The sequence below is a fragment of the Poromitra crassiceps genome (genome assembly GCF_964638095.1).
Source record: "Poromitra crassiceps genome assembly, chromosome: 30".
In the NCBI taxonomy this organism is placed as follows: Eukaryota; Metazoa; Chordata; class Actinopteri; order Beryciformes; family Melamphaidae; genus Poromitra; species Poromitra crassiceps.
Genome location: NC_139652.1, coordinates 12,176,651 through 12,195,806, shown reverse-complemented (window position 1 = coordinate 12,195,806; position 19,156 = coordinate 12,176,651). Strand labels below are relative to the sequence as shown.

General features: G+C 47.5%; 1 protein-coding gene across 1 annotated transcript in view; it reads right to left on the bottom strand.

Annotated features, from left to right (window-relative positions):
- Nucleotides 1-1,057: 1,057 nt before the first annotated feature.
- The window catches only part of LOC310800320 (PDZ domain-containing RING finger protein 4), a gene marked incomplete at both ends in the record, with an annotated part of 74,323 nt that continues 56,224 nt past the window's right edge, over nucleotides 1,058-19,156 (bottom strand). Inside the window, 5 exons of the mRNA XM_083662910.1 lie at nucleotides 1,058-2,512; nucleotides 3,274-3,402; nucleotides 5,028-5,129; nucleotides 7,709-7,771; nucleotides 11,038-11,136. Of these exons, the coding sequence (XP_083519036.1) occupies nucleotides 1,058-2,512; nucleotides 3,274-3,402; nucleotides 5,028-5,129; nucleotides 7,709-7,771; nucleotides 11,038-11,136 (1,848 nt within the window). The remainder of the gene's footprint in view (nucleotides 2,513-3,273; nucleotides 3,403-5,027; nucleotides 5,130-7,708; nucleotides 7,772-11,037; nucleotides 11,137-19,156) is intronic.

Sequence of the window (19,156 nt, the reverse complement as noted above, 5' to 3'; positions counted from 1 at the left end):
TAGAAGCATTTTTCAATCGAGAGTGAAACACCACATGTGGTTTATAGTGTAACTTCCCACATGTTACCGCCCCTGGCGCCCCATTCACAAATTTGAGAACTTGCCCCAAAGTCTGGCCCCAATGCAAAATTCCAACACTGACGTCAGTGATGTGATGTCTCTTCCTACTTCATAGGTTCCTTGACTGCAACAGGAAGTAAGGCTAGGGCTAATTTAGAATGTGTATGCTGTCAAGTTGAAACGGTCTATAGTGAGTCCATTTCTTGGTTGCTACAGTTTGAGTGCTGGAATACACACACTCATTATTACAATATTTTGTAAAGAATGTTAACAGTATCAACAGGGTTACAAATCAGTTGTTGAAATACATAAACATTTTGTAAATGCATTAGCAAATTGTTAGCATAAAAAAACATTTGAGTTTGAAAACAACTTCATTTCAAAGGATTATTTATTCCAGAATCATCAACAATTTGAGTTAAAGACATTCTTAGTTTAGCAAGTTGTACAGTACTATGATTGGAATGTGTCCATGTATTTATGTGGCTTTAAAAGATACATAGAGTTGTTGTTAATTGCATGAGCATAAAAACTAAAAAACAAACAGAAAGACAAGAACCCACTGATTGGCTGTTTTCTGCACTCTGCGAGTACATCTTAGGTAAAACATCTTTATATACTCAAAATAAAATATGTAACTTTTCTTAAGGAGCTCATACAGCTATCTTGAGTCATATGGGTAGAACAGAACGCAAGTATGAAAAGAATGAATGGTTAAAAAGAACATGTACAGAGTGAAGTAAGAAAAATAATTGTACTGTCAATAATTTCATAGAAAATGTTCTGTTTTTGTTTTTTCCTGGGAGAGTGACATGAAAATCAATGCTGAAAAACACTTGAAGAAAATGCCATGACACCACTGATAAATTCTTTACAAAATGCTATTCGGGTTACAAAGTGTGAAAAATATTCCTATTGTCCTCATAAAAACGCCACATTGAACGAGGCAAGTATATTCATACCGCATGGGGTAGATTGTGTGTTTGTGTTTTTTTTTTTATACAGTAGTGACTGATAGGAAGGCGTTGTGCACCTTGGCTCCCTCTGGGGCCTTGGTGCCATGAGTCATCAGCTCCTGGATGGTCATCCAGTTGTCCAGGATCTTCTTGTTGCGCTTCTTCATCATCTTCTTGTGGCTCAGCTCAATAATGCTGACTTCCTTGCGGCCCTCGCTGCTGCTCTGAGGGTTCTCCTTCAAGCTCTCCAGCCGGCTCTTCTGCATGAACTCCCGTCTCCTCTTCTGCTCCTTGGCCCTGACCAGGTGCTGCTTCCTCTCCTCTTTGCTCCAGTATCTCCCCATCTTCATCTCGCTCATGGCGTCGTCGTCCGTGGTCATGCCCCCGCTGCGCTCCTCCTTGATCTTCAGCGCTCGCTCCCGCAGGATCTTGTCCCTCACGGGCCTCTTGGTGATGTAGCGCGTGCCGTCGCTGCGGATCTTCACCTTCCACTCCATCTTGGGCTCGTCGTCGGCGGGCCGCTGGGGCTCCTTGCAGACGCTGAGCAGGCTGAGCTGGCTCTGGGCGTACTCCACGGCCGAGCGCTGCTGGATCAGCTGCATGTAGCTCTGGTAGTGGCGGGCGTGGGCCGGTATGTTGGCCTGCCTCTGCTGGGAGCTGTGGGACGGCGAGAAGTACGGGATCTGGGAGGCGCCGCGCTTTAACTTCCCTTTCCTCTCCTCCTCCGCATGGGGCGTCTGGTCCGACTCGGACGGGTTGCTGTGGTCCGGGCTGCTGCTCTTGACGGTGACTGTGGTGGTGCGGCGCGTGGGACTGGGCGAGTGGCCCGCGGCTAGGCTGCTGCACAGGTTCCTCTGGTTGGTGAGGCTGACCATCCTCTGGAGAGAGTGCTCCGGAGAGCGGTCCATGGCCAGAGGAGTGCTCCGCGAACTCTCCGCCGTATTGTAGGCGCTGGAGCTGTCCTTGTCCGATTTCTCCAGCCTCTCGCCTAGCTTGCCCCGGGTGGGCTCGCCGTGGCAGAGGCTCTGGTCCTTGGCGGAGGGTCCAGAGTGGCCCGAGGAGGTCCCACCCTTACGAAGCTTGTGGGCCTGCATGATGTTCTGACACTCGCGCTCGATGCTGCGCAGCTCCTCGTTGAGCATGCGCAGCTCCCGCTGCACGCCGCCCGGCTCCCCCACGCTGCACTCGATGGTGCTGCGGCGGCTGTAGAACAGGTCGTACTCGCCGCTGTTGCGGATCTGACACTTCAGCTCCAGGAGCTGCTGGAAACGATCGCCCTCCGTCGTCGCCTCCTCGTCGTCGTCGTCGTCTTCCAGCCGCGCGGAGCCCCCCGCGTTACAGCGCGTGTCCCGGTTGTCTCTCAGGCACTGGGACAGTCGTCTCTGGATGTGAGCCAGGACGTCGTGCTCCGAACTCTCCCTTCTGTTTGTCACACTCACTGCACTGTCGTTATGATGCGGGAGTGTGGAGCAGGTGGGCGTGTCATCTTCTGCTCTCTGAAATGAACAACATGAATGAGACCAGCTTGAAATGCTCCAAACACGAAATTTTCAGCAACTTTTCAGAACCTTTCTGGTGATTCTCTATTCTATTTGGCTTAGAATAGAATAAAGCCAAACAAAAACATAAAGTCACCAGAACTATCAGCATGTGCTATGCGCTATTCTGGAGTCTCCTGTAGGATTACGTATGTTGTTGTGTGGAGCTCTGTAATACAGTGCTGTTACTTCAGGGATTGTTTCTTTTCTGCAATGTCTTTGAAGTCCCATTTATAGGGATTTTAGTATGCAATCCTCCCAACAAAAGATCATTTTAAATTATGATTATTAATATTTGGAATTTAAATGGATCAGCAGTCTCATCCCATAAATATTCATATCCATTCATATTTCAAAGGGTATAGCTTGTTTTCACTGCCTTTCAATGAAGAGCTGTAGTAATTTCAAGGAACAGGTTCATATCGACTGTGAATAATGACCTAATACAGTCAAAGCAATTCGACTTTTGATCAGTATGATGGTTTTATACTCATAATCCATTGAGTACTGTGGAGTCTATATATTTACAATGTAAAAAGTAGAGTAGAGGCTATCGCTCTTTGACTGATCAGATTTTCATTTTTTTTATCCACTTGGCCAGAGCCAATGAGAGGAACTGAGCCTTCCAGCATGTCTCAAACCCAGAACACAAAGCTCTGTCACTGACTCGCTAACTCAATTAGGTCAAACCTAATATGTTGTGCTGCCGTCGGTCTGACCTGGTCATTCTCCTGCTCCTCCTGAAGGCCAGCCAGCTCCATCTCCTCTCTCTGCTGCTCCTCCAACATCTCCATCTTCAACTGCTCCAGGAACTCGCTGTGTTCATCGTCCAGCCAGGCCTCCTCCAACTAAGGGTGAAAAGCATTATGGAGAGAGAGAGAGAGAGAGAGAGAGAGAGAGAAAGAGAGAGGGAGAGAGAGAGAGATAGAGAGAGAGAGGGGGGGGGGAGGGGGGGGGGTGAAGGGTTATTTAGCGATGGTGTCTCAAAACCAACAGTGCAATATTTCAAATGCTCTAAATGGGATTTTCTTCTGATTCTTTTTTATTGATTGATATATATACTTCTTAAGCAACAAAACACATCCTCATGTTTACAATACACATTCTAACCTTAAGATCAAGTCAATACAGTTTGATGGGCAGAATGTTCACCTTTGACCCCATATCCTCCATACCATCCATCAGCTCTTTGTCTGCTTGTCGTGAACCAAAACGCGATCCATATCTGAAGACTTCAGATTTACTACTGAGAGACATAATTTAATTACAAAGAGTCTATAGCATTGCTCCTGGCTCATCTGCACTGCGGCGGCGGCTGCACTCTGAGTCCTCCTCACGAGTCGCCACCGGCCCGTGGGCCTGAACTCACTCCACATTAGCATGCCATTAGCTTTTATGGCTTACCGTTGGAAGTCAATTACAGTGGCGCTACATAAAAATAAAACATGATGAGGTGTCCCGGCGGTGGCTTCCACCAGGGGGGGTGGCGCTGGTCGAGAGGGTGAAGGGAGGGGGGGGGGGGGGGGTGTAGCTACCTCAGACTGCTAATGTTGACTCTGGGCCGGCTACTGTGGATGAGAGACCTTCAGCGCTGTAATGTGCCTCAGGCCCACAGTAGGTGTTGTGTAAAATGTGACTAAAAGCATTCAACGGATGAAAGATCTGTCAGGCCCACAGGTGTCAGTGTGAGAGGCATACCTGCCCCGATGTTGAGGCTGTGAAAAAGTGGGCGCCCCCTCCCTCCCTCCCGAATCCCTCAGGTCCGTCGAAACTGTCAGTGATGTGATCCATTGTTCTGTCAATTTATGCTGCCTTGTCGAACAAGGCAGAGGTTTTTCTTTTGTGCTTTAATACAATGATACATTGTAGCTCTTTCTTGTGATATAAATGTGCTGCTGAGAGTGAAGGCAGTCACTCGCCACACTGCACTTTATATCTCTACTGTGCACTTTAGATCGTTGCTACTGTTGTCATTTGCACTTTAACTATTGTGTTGCACTTTAAACTGCTGCTCTAGACTGTTTTTACAATGTCTTTATTGTCTTATTTGTTTTTATGTATGTACTTCGTACTACGCTTTTTGCAATCCAATTTGCCCTTTTGGGACACTTAATAAATCTTGAATCTTGAATCTTGAAGGCTTCTGCTACCCCTATCTGTGAAGGGGAGACTCCATTTTTATTTAGATATCTTGAGGCAAAAGGTCAAAGGGACCACTTCGAAAATAGTTTTTGCCTGGTGAAAATTTAGCCAAAATTTAATCTCTCGATGGGTACCCAGATTGGCCGAAACTGGAGCTAGTATGGCACGGTTGGGTTTAAATCTACAGCCTGCTACAGCCATTTCATTGGTATCACTATGAAATCGGGAGATTAACGGGAGAAATGACAAGTCGGGAGCACAGCAGGAAAAAGGGGTTAAAACCAGTGAGTGTTGTGTTGGCAGGTTAGGTGTGACTGAGGTAAGTTCTAACCTGCAGCTCGGGTCTGGCGACCAGCAGCACGATGTTCCTACAGTCCTCACTGGAGAGAGCAGCCACTGCTTCCTCTCTGTCCTGCACATCCTGGCCATTTATCTGAGGACAACAACACACATACACATGCACAGTTACTACACACTATTGAGCCAGATGCAGGCAAGCATGCATGTAGACACACACACACATACAAAAACACACACACACACACACACACACACATACACATACAGACACACACATACACACACACACATACAGACAAGCCATTCTCACCCGCTCACTTCTATACAAAAGCCCTAAAGAAAAACATAAGGTGCTACAACCAAAGCCGTTCTTTCCAGCTTCATATGAGGGAGGACCGAGCAGTGATTATGAATGGGACGACGGCCATGGGTCGACGGAACTGTTGTGTTCACAAAGTATCCGGCAGCGTACATACATCTCGCCGCACAATTAACTGGCCGCTGACAGGGGGCGTCCATCTTTTTGCAGGCAGAGTAATGGCCCTGTCACTAGTGGATAATAGTGCCAGAGTACTGGTGTGCCTCACAAACACCCCCTCCTCCCAACACGCGCACAGCACCACCATCACTGCCACCACACGCACACAGGCACACACACACACACACACACACCTCCGAGCTCAAATCAGTCACACAACATACACACACACACACTCCACACCTCCTAGCTCAAATCAGTCACACAACACACACACACACACACTCACACCTCCTAGCTCAAGTCAGTCACACAACACACACACAACACACACACACACACACACACACACTCACACCTCCTAGCTCAAGTCAGTCACACAACACACACACAACACACACACACACACACACACAACACACACACACGCACACACACACACAGGCGCTGGTAGACAATTAGACCAGTACAGCGCATTATCTTTGGCCAAACGGTGCATCCCTCCCCCCATCTAATAATCGCTTGCACAGAATATCCATTTCCCCCGTGACTCTATTCCTGTTGCCCCCCTAATACTGCAGTGTGCAGAACTCATTAAAGCATCTTTATATTCCTGTTGCCCCCCTAATACTGCAGTGTGCAGAACTCATTAAAGCATATTTACTGTATAGAAGAGCACAGTCTGCTTCCCCCATTCAGAAACCCCTCACTTCCTAAAATATCCACCTGCCACTCATCACTCCCATTCATTATCGCTCCCGAAGAATTGCTCGCTTTACCTATTGTGGTCCCCTATATTACTTTTCTGCCATTTTCAAACTTCACATTGAAATGAGAGGCAGTGAATCTCCCACACAAAGCAGTCATCATCAGCCGTGCAGCCCACCCAGGCTGCAGCGTGCTGCCCTCATCCTAAAAGAAATGCCTCTCCTCCGGGGGGGGGGGGGGGTAACAGCATCCCCGCAGACCCCTCTGGCCCAATATGAAGCACACACACAGCCTTTCAGCAGCTCTCCCATAGGGGGGCTGCAGCAGAGCGCCTTCCTGAACCAGAACTGTTAAAAAGCCCTGTTGGTGCTGACTCGGTAACTAAAATGCCCCGGGGGGGAGGGGGGCGCCACAGTGGGGGCGAGCTCCCCCTTTAATGTGCTGCCATGAAACATGAAGGTGCTCTCGTGCTGCGAGACAATGGCGGAGTGTGACCAAATAAAAGAGGGGTTTATGTTGAATCTAATGAGAGTGGGTTGACAGGGGGCCAGTGGGAGAGACAGAGAGAGAGACAGACAGACAGAGGGAGAGACAGAGAGAGAGACAGACAGAGGGAGAGACAGAGAGAGAGACAGACAGAGGGAGAGACAGAGAGAGAGCGAGAGACAGAGAGAGAGAGAGACAGAGAGAGAGAGGGAGAGAGAGAGAGACAGACAGAGGGAGAGACAGACAGAGGGAGAGACAGAGAGACAGACAGAGGGAGAGACAGAGAGAGAGAGAGAGACAGACAGAGGGAGAGACAGAGAGAGAGGGAGAGACAGAGAGACAGACAGAGGGAGAGACAGAGAGAGAGAGAGAGAGAGAGAGGGAGAGACAGAGAGAGAGACAGACAGAGGGAGAGACAGAGAGAGAGAGAGAGAGAGGGAGAGACAGAGAGAGAGAGAGAGAGAGAGAGAGAGAGAGACAGAGAGAGAGAGAGAGGGAGAGACAGAGAGAGAGAGAGAGAGACAGACAGAGGGAGAGAGAGAGAGAGACACAGAGGGAGAGACAGAGAGAGAGAGAGACAGACAGAGAGAGAGACAGACAGAGGGAGAGACAGAGAGAGAGACAGAGAGACAGGGAGAGAGAGAGAGAGAGAGACAGACAGAGGGAGAGACAGAGAGAGAGAGAGACAGACAGACAGAGGGAGAGACAGAGAGAGAGAGAGACAGAGAGAGAGAGAGACAGACAGACAGAGGGAGAGACAGAGAGAGAGAGAGACAGACAGAGGGAGAGACAGAGAGAGAGAGAGACAGAGACAGAGACACACAGAGGGAGAGACAGAGAGAGAGAGAGACAGACAGACAGAGGGAGAGACAGAGAGAGAGAGAGACAGACAGAGGGAGAGACAGAGAGAGAGAGAGAGAGAGACAGAGAGAGAGAGAGAGAGAGAGAGAGAGAGAGAGACAGACAGACAGAGGGAGAGACAGAGAGAGAGAGAGACACACAGAGGGAGAGACAGAGAGAGAGAGAGAGTCTTACTGTACCTGTAAAATACGATCCCCCTCTCGGATGCGGCCGTCCCTGGCAGCGATGCTGTTTGGACCGACCTGTGTGGGAAAAGGGCACAGCATGTCAGTCTATGTCCTAGTTCCTCATTGCGCGGCTCGCGAGACGCTGGCGGCTCTCGAAGCTTTAGTTGGCGGCCCCTCTTAAATCATGTCGTCTCTGATGGCCTTACTGATGATGTCACAACGCAGTGTGATGTCATAGTCGGGACCTATAAGGGTGTGCTCCGCAAGTCCTCTGGAGTTGTTCATAGACTAACCTCACGGCAACCTTCTGCACAGTTCCCATCTTCGAACTTTGCAGACTCAGCTATCAAGTGCTAAAATTGCAAGAAATTGCATCCCCCCCCCCCCCCCCCCCCCCCACTGCTCTCCCCAAAATTTCAATAAACCTTTATGGCATATTATTACAATACAACAATACTGGTGTTGACACAGTAATAGAAGGTGCCAAATCATTCAAAACAATAAGCATTTTGCTATTGTGCCAGCGTGCAGCGCTGTTCCAAAACGTGTCAACGTGTGTCGTTGCCTGGGAAACGCACATCCCATAATACAACTGTTCGCATCGCATCCCATAATAGTATGATGATGTGTGTGTGTGTGTGTGTGTGTGTGTGTGTGTGTGTGTGTGTGTGTGTGTGTGTGTGTGTGTGTGTGTGTGTGTGTGTGTAAAACAATAAAACAAAAAAATGGTAGGCAGATGTGCTTGGTTGGGGTGGCTTTTGGTGTTTTGCGGTAAAAGTGGCTCTCCTATTGACTTTGTCCTGCCAGTGTGGCTCTCATCGAAGAAATAGTGAGGATCACTGGTCTATATTATATTATATTATATACCCTCAGTCTATATTATATTATATTATATATATTATATACCCTCAGTCTATATTGGAGGAAATCAGGAAGCGCCTGGAAATTTTCCTCGCCCATAATCAAGAGATCATCCAGCCAGATATGTCTAGTCTGGTATTAACTTATCTCCTTGAAAAACCACCACAGTAGACTGCTGGCAGGGGAAGACCTTAGCTGTCAGATAGCATTACTGTGGCTGCCTGGTTAGGTATCAAGGCCACTTTCAATCTCTCTCTATGTGGAAGCGAGACAAAAGCCGCAGCAAAACCTGTCAGTAAACATGTCAAGGTAAAAATAGGAGGGAACCTGCACCAATCAGCACCTTTACCACCGAATCTCTCGCTGGAGCTAAACTGCACCCGCCTCCATCGCTATATTATGACAGGTTGATGTAACGCGAGAGTCCGCCTATAGCATCTACACACGGCACAGCCTCGCTGGCTCCACCGTGCGCCTGCTCCGCCGTGCGCATGCTCCTCCTGTAAGTAATGGCAGCGAGCGTAGGGGGCAGGACACTCTTTCATCGGCCAATCAATCGGTGTCTGGGGCCATTCGTTTCACTCTGTCCAATCAGGCGGGATCTCTGGAGATGGCTGGGCGCTGTGGCATTCCATCTTCATGATAGTCCACTCCTACACAGAGGACCAGTCATTAAACTGGGACGGAGGAGGTCAGTAGACTGGATTGGGACTGAATAAACTGTGTCTGGTCTGATACAGGGGAAAAACTAGAGGCAATCCGTCTGTTATAATCAGTTTACGTTATAAGAAAAGCACACACGCAAACCTTGAAATGTTGAATCGATACTGTATATGCAGTGACTAATTCACTAGATTGCTGAAATTTCCATTGGAAAATTGTGCTGCTATTAATTGTGTTTTTAGTCATGCGCCCTTCTGCACAATTCAACCGCTGTATGTATGGAAATAACGCAACTCAAATAACAAAGCTGTTGATTTTTCTCTCGGTGACCCATCGACTGGACTCAGTAGGGAGATTTCAAACGCATTTTAAAATGCCCTTGTGTGTTTTTCTCTGCTCAGTGTTGATGTGGTCTTACGACTTATGCCAGATCAGAGTATATTAAAGCAGCTCCTCTGACACGCCACGCACACCGTGACATTCAGCCGCCTCATCTGAATGCACAGCACTACTTTTTCTCTCCACTGTGAAGACTCGAGGATGCTGCCAAGAGCCACAGGGGGTCTGCATTCTGCTCAGGTCTGAAAGCAGGGCTCTATATTCTGCTCAGGTCTGGAAAGCAGGCACCGTGCTGGGTCTGACTCAGCTTCAAACGAATGGTTTAGAGAAAGTTGAGTGGAATGGAGACTACGATTTTGGACATGCTTCCAACAAGTGGGAGAAAGGAAGGAAGAAAACGGGGACGAAACGCGTCTTTCGGCCTACATATGTCACAGCCTATTGGGGGCATTTGTGGCTCAGGCGGCAGAGCGGGTCGTCCACTAATTGCTTTGCATAAAAGGGGTCGGTGGCTCGATCCCCGGCTCCTCCAGTCGAGATACTGAACCCCAAATTGCCCCTGATGGTTGTGCCAGCACTCTGCGCGGTAGCTTGCCGCCATCAGTGTATGAATGAATGAATGGATGAACGTAGGCATATTGTATGCCTAGATAAATGCGATGTATAAATACACTCCATTTACAGCCTCCTTGGTCCTGTCAGCTGCATTAGAAAGACGCGGGTGCACAACACCAAGAAAGACCCAGAGAACATTTCAGTTTTGTTTTTCTTAGCAGAGATTTGTGCTGCAGTCTGACAGTGTAATCATATGCAGTAACTTAGAACATTGCTGCTAAACTATCCAATAATCACATCTGTGCTTGATAAACGGGTTCAATTTTGAAATCAACAGAGAAACCTGCTTTGCTCACATGATTATTAAAGTAAACAGTAAATGAAAAGACAGAGGCGAATATTAAATGTCACTATTGATTTAGCCCCACAACTCTAGCTTCGGAGTTGTTAAGCCCATTTTTACTGAGCCCACTATAATCTCTAGTCACGATGATTGCCGGCTTCTCCGAGGACGCATGATGATATGTTAATGTGAAGCTTCAAAGACCCCTCCCCCCCCCCCCAGAGTATTTACATTTTATTTGTTCAGTTGCTAGTAGTAGTAGTCCTGACTTTGGTGGTTGGAAAAGAAATAGCGATAGGAGGAGGAGGATACATGTCTGTTGCATGTTGTTCACCAGCATCACCAGGAGCAAGGCAAGCTGGGTAAAGAAACAAGTCTGGATAAAGGGCGAAGAATCAAATATAAAAAGTGGACTACTTCCCTCAAGGCAAACTATAACTCCAAGAAGCTACAACCCCGAGGTCTTACAGTAGATGAAGGAAATTAGCCGAGAGAGCTTACCAACAACAAGCTTTCCGTTCTGCAAAAGTCTTTCTCAACTTGGCGGGTTTCGTTATCTATCTCTTGCAGGTCTACTCACCTCGCTGACATAGATGGCCACGTCTTCCTCCTCGTCGGTCCTGTAGCACAGCGTCAGGCCCAGTTTCTCCTGGCTGTTGAGTCGACATAACTCCACTTCCTACATAGAAGTACAGACAGAGACAAAACCAGATGCCTTGTTATGTTGTCAGATGGTGGTGGTGGTAAACATTTGAATGGCTAGTAAAGAATACCAATTTAAGGACACACACACATCAATCAATCAATCAATCAATCAATAAGCCTTGAAAGAAATGGAAATAGGTCTGAGGCTCGCTAAAGAAAAAGAAAATCTGAATGCATAACAATTAGTGATGTGACGGTTCGCGAACGATCCGGATCTATTGAACGGCTCTTTGCTATGAACGAAGGGAACCGAGTCCTACCGAGTCCGAGCCGTTTCACTGCCTGCCGCTCCCCAGCACACACACAGGGTAGACTCCCTCACTCCCTCTGCTAGCCCGCTGGAGCAGGGAGGATAGGTGCACTCGTTAATTGCTACCGGCGCATGCTGTAACTGGCCTGGGTGGGCGGACTCGGCTTAATATCAAAACGGGCTACGCCGCGGAGTGCATCTGATGACTTTCTGAGCAGCGAAGTGTTGCATGAATTGCATTCAAGGAAAGCCAACTTATTTACACAACACATTTCATAGAAGAAGTAAATTCACTGACTAAGCGCAGATGGATATGATGTCACCTTGTGTCATGTTTACAATGCAGATCATTGACATTAGGTCTGGACATACTGTATGAGTAATTTAATGCTGCTGCAGTCCACAGATGCTAAATGAAATAGTGGTGGGTCTAAGATCAAATCTGATCCAAATCGTACCATATCATTTCCTAGTGATTTCGCAGATCAACAGTAGGCTAGTTGCCTAGAAGGTGCCTAGAACGAGGAGCCGCTATTTTGAACGGCTCTCAGAAGGGAACGGAGCCATAAGATCCGGCTCCCTTCAAAGAGTCGTAATTCCCATCACTAATAACAATGACAGCATTCTGTTCCAAGAAAGATCAAACAACAATGTTTGTGAAGTTTCACCACAAAAATCCACTTGTTTTTGAGATGCTTATTGAGTTTTGGATTGCCAAGGCTCGTCTGAACTTTGGGAGTCAGAAAGTGTTTGATCATGAAAGACTTTTTTCGGCTGGCAGAGCTTCATCAGAGCGGCTTTGATAAATGTCAGAGGACTCAAGAAGTGATTTTCTTGCAAGCCGTAGTATTAGAATATTAGACTGTAAATAAACTATAATTATGGAAATGCTAACAGATATACGCGTTTGCTGCAGCACTAAAGTAGTCCTCGTTTCCCCTTGGGGAGAGATCAACAAACTATCGACTAACAAATCAGCAGTTGCCAAATTTCCCATGAGCCTAGTGGAAAACGTAGCTTAGCACCTGGGTGTCTGCATGAATTCATCATTTAAGTTCATAAATATACACACAGAAAGTGAGATTTGATTGATTACCCACAGCTAGAGCTCTAAAACCGCACACCGCCCCCTCATCTAATATAAAGAAAAATAGGTAAACAAAAAAATATATATATATCATATGGAACCAAACACAACTGCTCCCACTCCTCTCATTGTTCTTGATTACCACATACAGTGGTTGCAGACAGCCACTGTACAGCACATAAGCCACTTTTTTGCTCCCACTTGCGCTCAAACAGTTCCCAGTTCCCACACGACAGAGGTGCAGCCAAACAACAAATAGGCTGGTCTGTGTCCCGTTCTCCCCCCGTGCTGAAACGTGTCAGGAGGTGTCGAAGGGAATCAAGTGTGAAATGGCCTCTCCTCCTCGCGAGGTCTTCATTAGAGCAGAAACACACGGCTGGAAGGAGGCGGGGCCAGGGGGGGGCGGGGGGGGGGGGGGGGGGGGGGGGGGGGGGGGGGGGGGGGGGGCGCTCAGAGGGGGGGTCTCACACACCGAGAGAAACGGAGAGATTCATTTCCTCGGTGACGTCTGCGGGTCGGGCTGCTGCTTACACGTGTCAGATACGGGGCAGCGCTTTGGGAATGCCGGGGGGGTCAGTTCACAGAACATAGAATGAGATGATGGAGAGGAAGGGGAAAGGCCAGTAGCAATGTCACAGAGACGCCACCTGGTGCCTCTACCCCCTCCTCCTCCTCCTCCTCCTCCTCCTCCTCCTCCTCCTCTCCTCCCTACAACACCCCCACACACTGACAGACCATCAAGGTATGTTTGGAGCGGGGGAAAACCTACATGCAGCCCGGGTGGAGAAAGAGTTGGGGCTTTAAAACGACATTATCGGAGCTTTGTCATTTCATCTCTCCCGACAGCCTCCACCTGTGCAGGAGGCTCAGATCTTTAATTGACTGTCTCGGAAGCGACGACAACTTCAAAATCTGATGTGCGACGAGGAGGAGGAGACGATGTGAAAGAGACAGATTGGCGGAAGCTTTAGTGCTGAACGTGAATTGCAAACATCAGAAATTAGCTATATTAAAAGCGATTACTAACTGAGCTATCGCTGTCTCGTCGGCTGGTAATGATATTATTAAAGTAGCACATCGTCCTGATGCAATGAAGCGCTCATGGAGGTAATGGGGAGCTATAGAGACAGCACACATCTCGCATGCTAATTTGATGTGAGATAGTTGTTGTGTAGGCTATCTGTAGGAAATATGGAAATCATTTTTGGATGTCTTTAAAAATAAACGGCACAAATGAGACTGAGGCAAAACAGAGGTGTGGAGAGGTACTACATCATCCCTACCTGGCCTCAGTGAAACAAGCCTAAAGTGACTTCTAACTAATTAATGACCTGGTATAGTGCAGAAGACCTGTGGCTAAAGGATCAGAGAAAATAGATTGCTGCGATTACTGCATGGTGGATGATACGTGTGTGTGTGTGCGTGTGTGTGTGTGCGTGCGTGTGTGTGTGCATGTGTGTGTGTGTGTGCGTGCGTGTGCGTGTGATGACCCTTTTTCCTTTGTTGCTTTCTTGTCGCGTGGCACAATCAAGGAGGTACCGTCGGTCCGTTCGTGAAAAGCGAAGCCAACGTGTAAGTGCCTTAAACCTGCATTCTTTCTAATGGCCTGCAGGGGGGTGACTCTACTGGCTGCAAAATGAAGTCCGATTGCATGGAAGTCAATGGGAAAGTAACCCTACGCTCACTTGATTTATGGCCTCAGTAAACGCTCTCCTAATGGGTTTATGGTCTCGTCTCAATCGCCGGTTTCACATCTTCTCCAATACAGCATGATGATCATTTTGTAAATCATGGTGCCATCTAGAGTCAAATAGACGATGTGATTGACGGGTCACATGTGCAGTGACCGCGCTGGTCGCCGATCGCAGACCAACAGCAGGTGGCAGTGTTTGCAGCTCTTCGTGTCCAAATCGATGTCACTTCTGGCTCCAAATAACCAAGATGGCGATACTGATGCGAAACTCGAGGCTTCAAAATCATGGTAAATGGTAAATGGCCTGCATTTATATAGCGCTTTTATCCAAAGCGCTTTACAATCAGTAGATAGTCTACATTCACCCATTCATACACCGATGGCGGCAGGCTGCCACGCAGGGTGCCTACACACCATCGGGAGCAAGGAGGGTTAAGTGTCTTGCCCAAGGACACAGCGACAGCAGCTGGGAGGGAGCGGGGATCGAACCGCCAACCCTTGCGTCATTGGCCGACCCGCTCTACCTCCTGAGCTAAAGCCGCTAAATCATAAACCAATGGGTGATGATGACACAGTAGCTATGTCCATATTTATTATACGGTCTATGGGGCCGTTACTGTTGTGTAGAAAATACTTGCTCATGCACACACACACACACACACACACACACACACGTACACACACACACACACACACACACACACACACACTCAGAAGCAACAGTAAAGTGGGTCTGTCTCTTGATCCATCACACACACACATTCAGCACTCTCTCTCTCTCTTGTCTCTCTCTCTCTCTCTCTCTCTCTCCTCTCTCTCTCTCTCTCTCTCTCTCTCTCTCTCTCGTCTCTCTCTCTCTCTCTCTCATCTCTCTCTCTCTCTCTCTCTCTCTCTCTCGTCTCTCTCTCCTCTGCTACGTTGCCTCTCCTCTTGATGTGTTTTCGTTCTTATTTTCCAGGCAGCCTCTGAGCCTCTCAGGCGGTAGATTGTGGCATGGTGCGGGCATGAGGGGCTGACAGTAAATTAATGACTGCGATGGCGGTGTGATTAGGGGGAGATTGCCGCCCACCGTCAAGAGCACATTGGATGCTGTCATAATAATCGCGCCTTTGATTACCAGTAATTGAAAAAGCAGTCAGAAGCGCGTGGACGGCCTGTCATGAGAAGCAGAGCGAAGCTACGGTATCTCTGAGCTTTAGAGCACTTAAGCTACGGTATCTCTGAGCTTTAGAGCACTTTTACTTCCTCACAACTCACCTGAACACTCGCACAACGCTCACTCCACTGAAACAGCTCTCCTCTCTGTCACTCATGCCCTTCACACAGCCAAAGCCTCCTCCCTCTCCTCTGTTTTAGTACTCCTGGATCTATCAGCTGCATTTGACACGGTGAATCATCACATCCTCCTCTCCACTCTCACTGATCTTGGTATTTCTGGCACTGCACTCTCATGGTTCACCTCTTACCTTTCCAACCGCTCCCTTCAGGTTCTCTGGTGTGGGTCCCTCTCTAAATCATGCACTCTGAACACGGGTGTCCCCCAGGGATCTGTCCTCGGCCCCTTCCTATTTCTTCTGTATGTTAGGTCCCTTGGTCACATAATCTCCTCTCACGGGTTTTCCTATCACAGCTATGCCGACGACACTCAACTCTTTCTTTCTTTTCCCCCTGACGATACCCAAATTGAGGCACGCCTAGCCGCGTGTCTCAAAGACATTGTAACCTGGATGACCGCACATCATCTAAAACTCAATCTCGACAAAACAGAACTTCTTTTCATCCCCGGTAAAAACTGCCCTCTCACAGACCTTTCCATCACCATAGACAATACCACTGTACGGCCATCAAAAACTGTCAAAAACCTAGGTGTCATTATAGATAATCAGCTTTCAACCTCATCTTTCATTTCTGCAACCGCCCGCTCATGTAGGTTCCAACTATACAACATCAGAAAAATCAGAAAATTTCTCACTAGGGAGGCAACTCAACTACTGGTACAGGCACTTGTTCTTTCCCGCCTTGATTACTGCAATGTTCTCATGGCGGGGCTACCTGCCTCGGCCTTCCAATCCCTCCAGCTCATCCAGAACGCAGCTGCCCGACTGGTGTTCAATCTACCGAAATTCTCTCACGTCACTCCCCTTCTCCGCGACCTCCACTGGCTCCCAATTATAGCCCGAATTAAATTCAAAACCCTTGTACTGGCCTACCGGGCAGTTCACCGGTCAGCCCCTACCTATCTGCAATCTTTAGTTAGTTTTCAAACAACCAACCGTCCCCTCCGCTCCTCCACCTGCACAGCTCGCCTTGCCCCTCCATCACTACGTGACCCTGGGGGCCGCTTAGCCCACTCACGACTCTTTTCCTCCCTGGCTCCTCAATGGTGGAACGAGCTCCCCCCCTCTGTTATGCTGGCTGACTCGTTGGCCATTTTCCGCCGGAGACTAAAAACACACTTTTTCGAACTACACCTGGGCCCCTCCGAAAAGTGATGTGTGTATTTTATGTTCCCGTCTTTATTTCTATTTATTGTTGTTTATTGTTGCATTTTATTGCTGTATTTTTATGCCATATTGTAATATGCTGTAAGTCGCTTTGGACAAAAGCGTCTGCTAAATGAAAAAAATGAAATAAAGTAAAGTAAAGTGAACACATGGGCTACTTTAATACAGGCAATGCCAGCCTGACCTGTAGTAACCTCGTGCGTTCACACCGACCTATTAAAGTTTTTCGCTGGCATCGAGTTTACATACAAAGTCAATGGAAACGAGCGATTGAGCGTAGATTCGCCCCGGGAGAAACATCGCTGGGCATCCGAGCGACAGAGACAGAGCGATAGGGCGAAAATTCGCTCGTCGCCCGAGATGAAATATCCCAACTCGAGCGAAATTTCGCTACCATCAGTCGCTCACTGTTCAACGCTGATTGGCTGCCGTGTTGAGAGCGAGTCAAGGATCACACTGGCTTGGAAAAAATTTATTGTGTGGCAACAAACCGCATTGACAGCTGATTGACAGGTTGACAGCTCGCGTTAGGAGCACGCTGATAGGCTTAGCTTGTGAACAACGACGGTGGCTCGTAGTGGACAAACATCACGACATTGCGTAACGTTATAGCCCCCAGATGTCCGTCAATTATTGTGCCTGTTGACGAGCGATTTAAACACAGCTATTCTTCGTTGTATTTTCTTTTTATATGCTGTTCCACTTGTATGGATGTGGGTGGACTGTGTGTATGCTCCTTTTTGTGTTTGTCTCAAGTATAATCCACAAAGTCTGTGTGATTAAAGTGAGTGTACTGTCAGTTCATTGGTAAAGGTACTTGATGTATGCTGGCCATGAATAGATATTATAATTACCATTGAAGAAGATTGTAGCAATGTTTGGATCAGACATGGAACGGATATGTTGTAAAACAAGTGTATATGCGTCTCCAAATTGTATGTTACATGTGTGTTGAATAAAAACTCAGTGGAACTAATGAAAGGAATGGCTATGAACATGGTGCTGTGGCCATAATATACACATCAGGAGATCCTGAACGTGTGCTTTTAATGCATGTCCTGTGTGTTTCATCAATCCAATAAAGCCCCAGTCACACCAGACAGTTGCATTTAGAGGAAGAGGACATTATAGACTTGCCTCTATTGGATAAATGTTCAGTTTGAACCCTGAGGTTTGTAGAGAGGAGGCTGAGTGAAGCAGCAGGTAAACGGAGGTAAAGAAAGAGTATTGAACATTATACTTGGGGAAGAAAAGAAAAACATTGCCAGGGTTATGTAGCTCACAAAGTGTGTGTGTGTGTGTGTGTGTGTGTGTGTGTGTGTGTGTGTGTGTGTGTGTGTGTGTGTGTGTGTGTGTGTGTGTGTGTGTGTGTGTGTGTGTGTGTGTGTGTTGGGGGGAGGGGGGGGTTTGGCGGGTGTAACCCCTACAGTACACCAGCGGTTTGCAACCTTTTCAAACTCCACTATTTTATGTTGTATTTTCAGTGTTAGTTTTCAAGGAGCTGGGCACCAGCAAGTTTGAATTTTCATTTGTTTAAAGGGATACGCCACTTTTTCCAGAGTTTAGCTCATTTGCCATATCCCCCCCACATAACGTACACCATGCCTTTACTGTCCGAGCAGTATGCAGTGAGCTACAGTCGTGAAGTTCGTAAGTATCGCCTTAGAATGGATGCCAATGGTACACCCGTTCAAAATAAATTCTAAATAACCAAAAACACATCAAATTGTCCCAAAATACATGTAATGTGCTTCGGGTACTCACCACGAGATGAAATATTAATCCATAGTTAGGTGAAACGTTATTTTCGGAGTAAATCGCCACACCGAGTTACTTCCTTGTTTGCCTGTAAAGAGTGCTTCCGCTGTACACAGCGCATGCGCTGTATGTCGCGCATGCCTGGTGGTCATGTTTAGAAAGTAATTCCGGCTATGTATTTACCGTATTTACCCTAAAAAAAGATCATTTCTCCGCATTTCGATTAATATTTCATCCGAAGCACAACATGTATTTTGGCACTATTCGATGTGTGTTTTTGGTTATTTGGTGTACGGGTTGAACCATTGGCCTCCATACTAAGGCCATCTCTGGGCTGATGAGTGGGTAGTGAGCTTGTCTTTCGACGTCTGTCTCTCTGGTTGATTCACTGAACAACACCTTCAGTCCAAACCAGTCCCCATTACAGCCAGTCTCTTTTTGAGGCCAATGCGGAAGTTGCCATACTCTCAAATGGCCAGTGGGGGGCGCAGCTTGTGTAACATCATCCCTGAACGTCCATTCAACTCTATGTGAAACGAGCCAACTTCTCTCTCAGTCTCTGTCTTAAATAAACACTTTACAAATGAGTTTATGGTCTGAAAAAACAATTTCAAGTATTTTTCATGCTCTCAAGGCCCCAGTTTTTTTAATTATAGCCCCATTCCGAGGAAAATAGGCGATATACTTTGGATATTGGGAAAC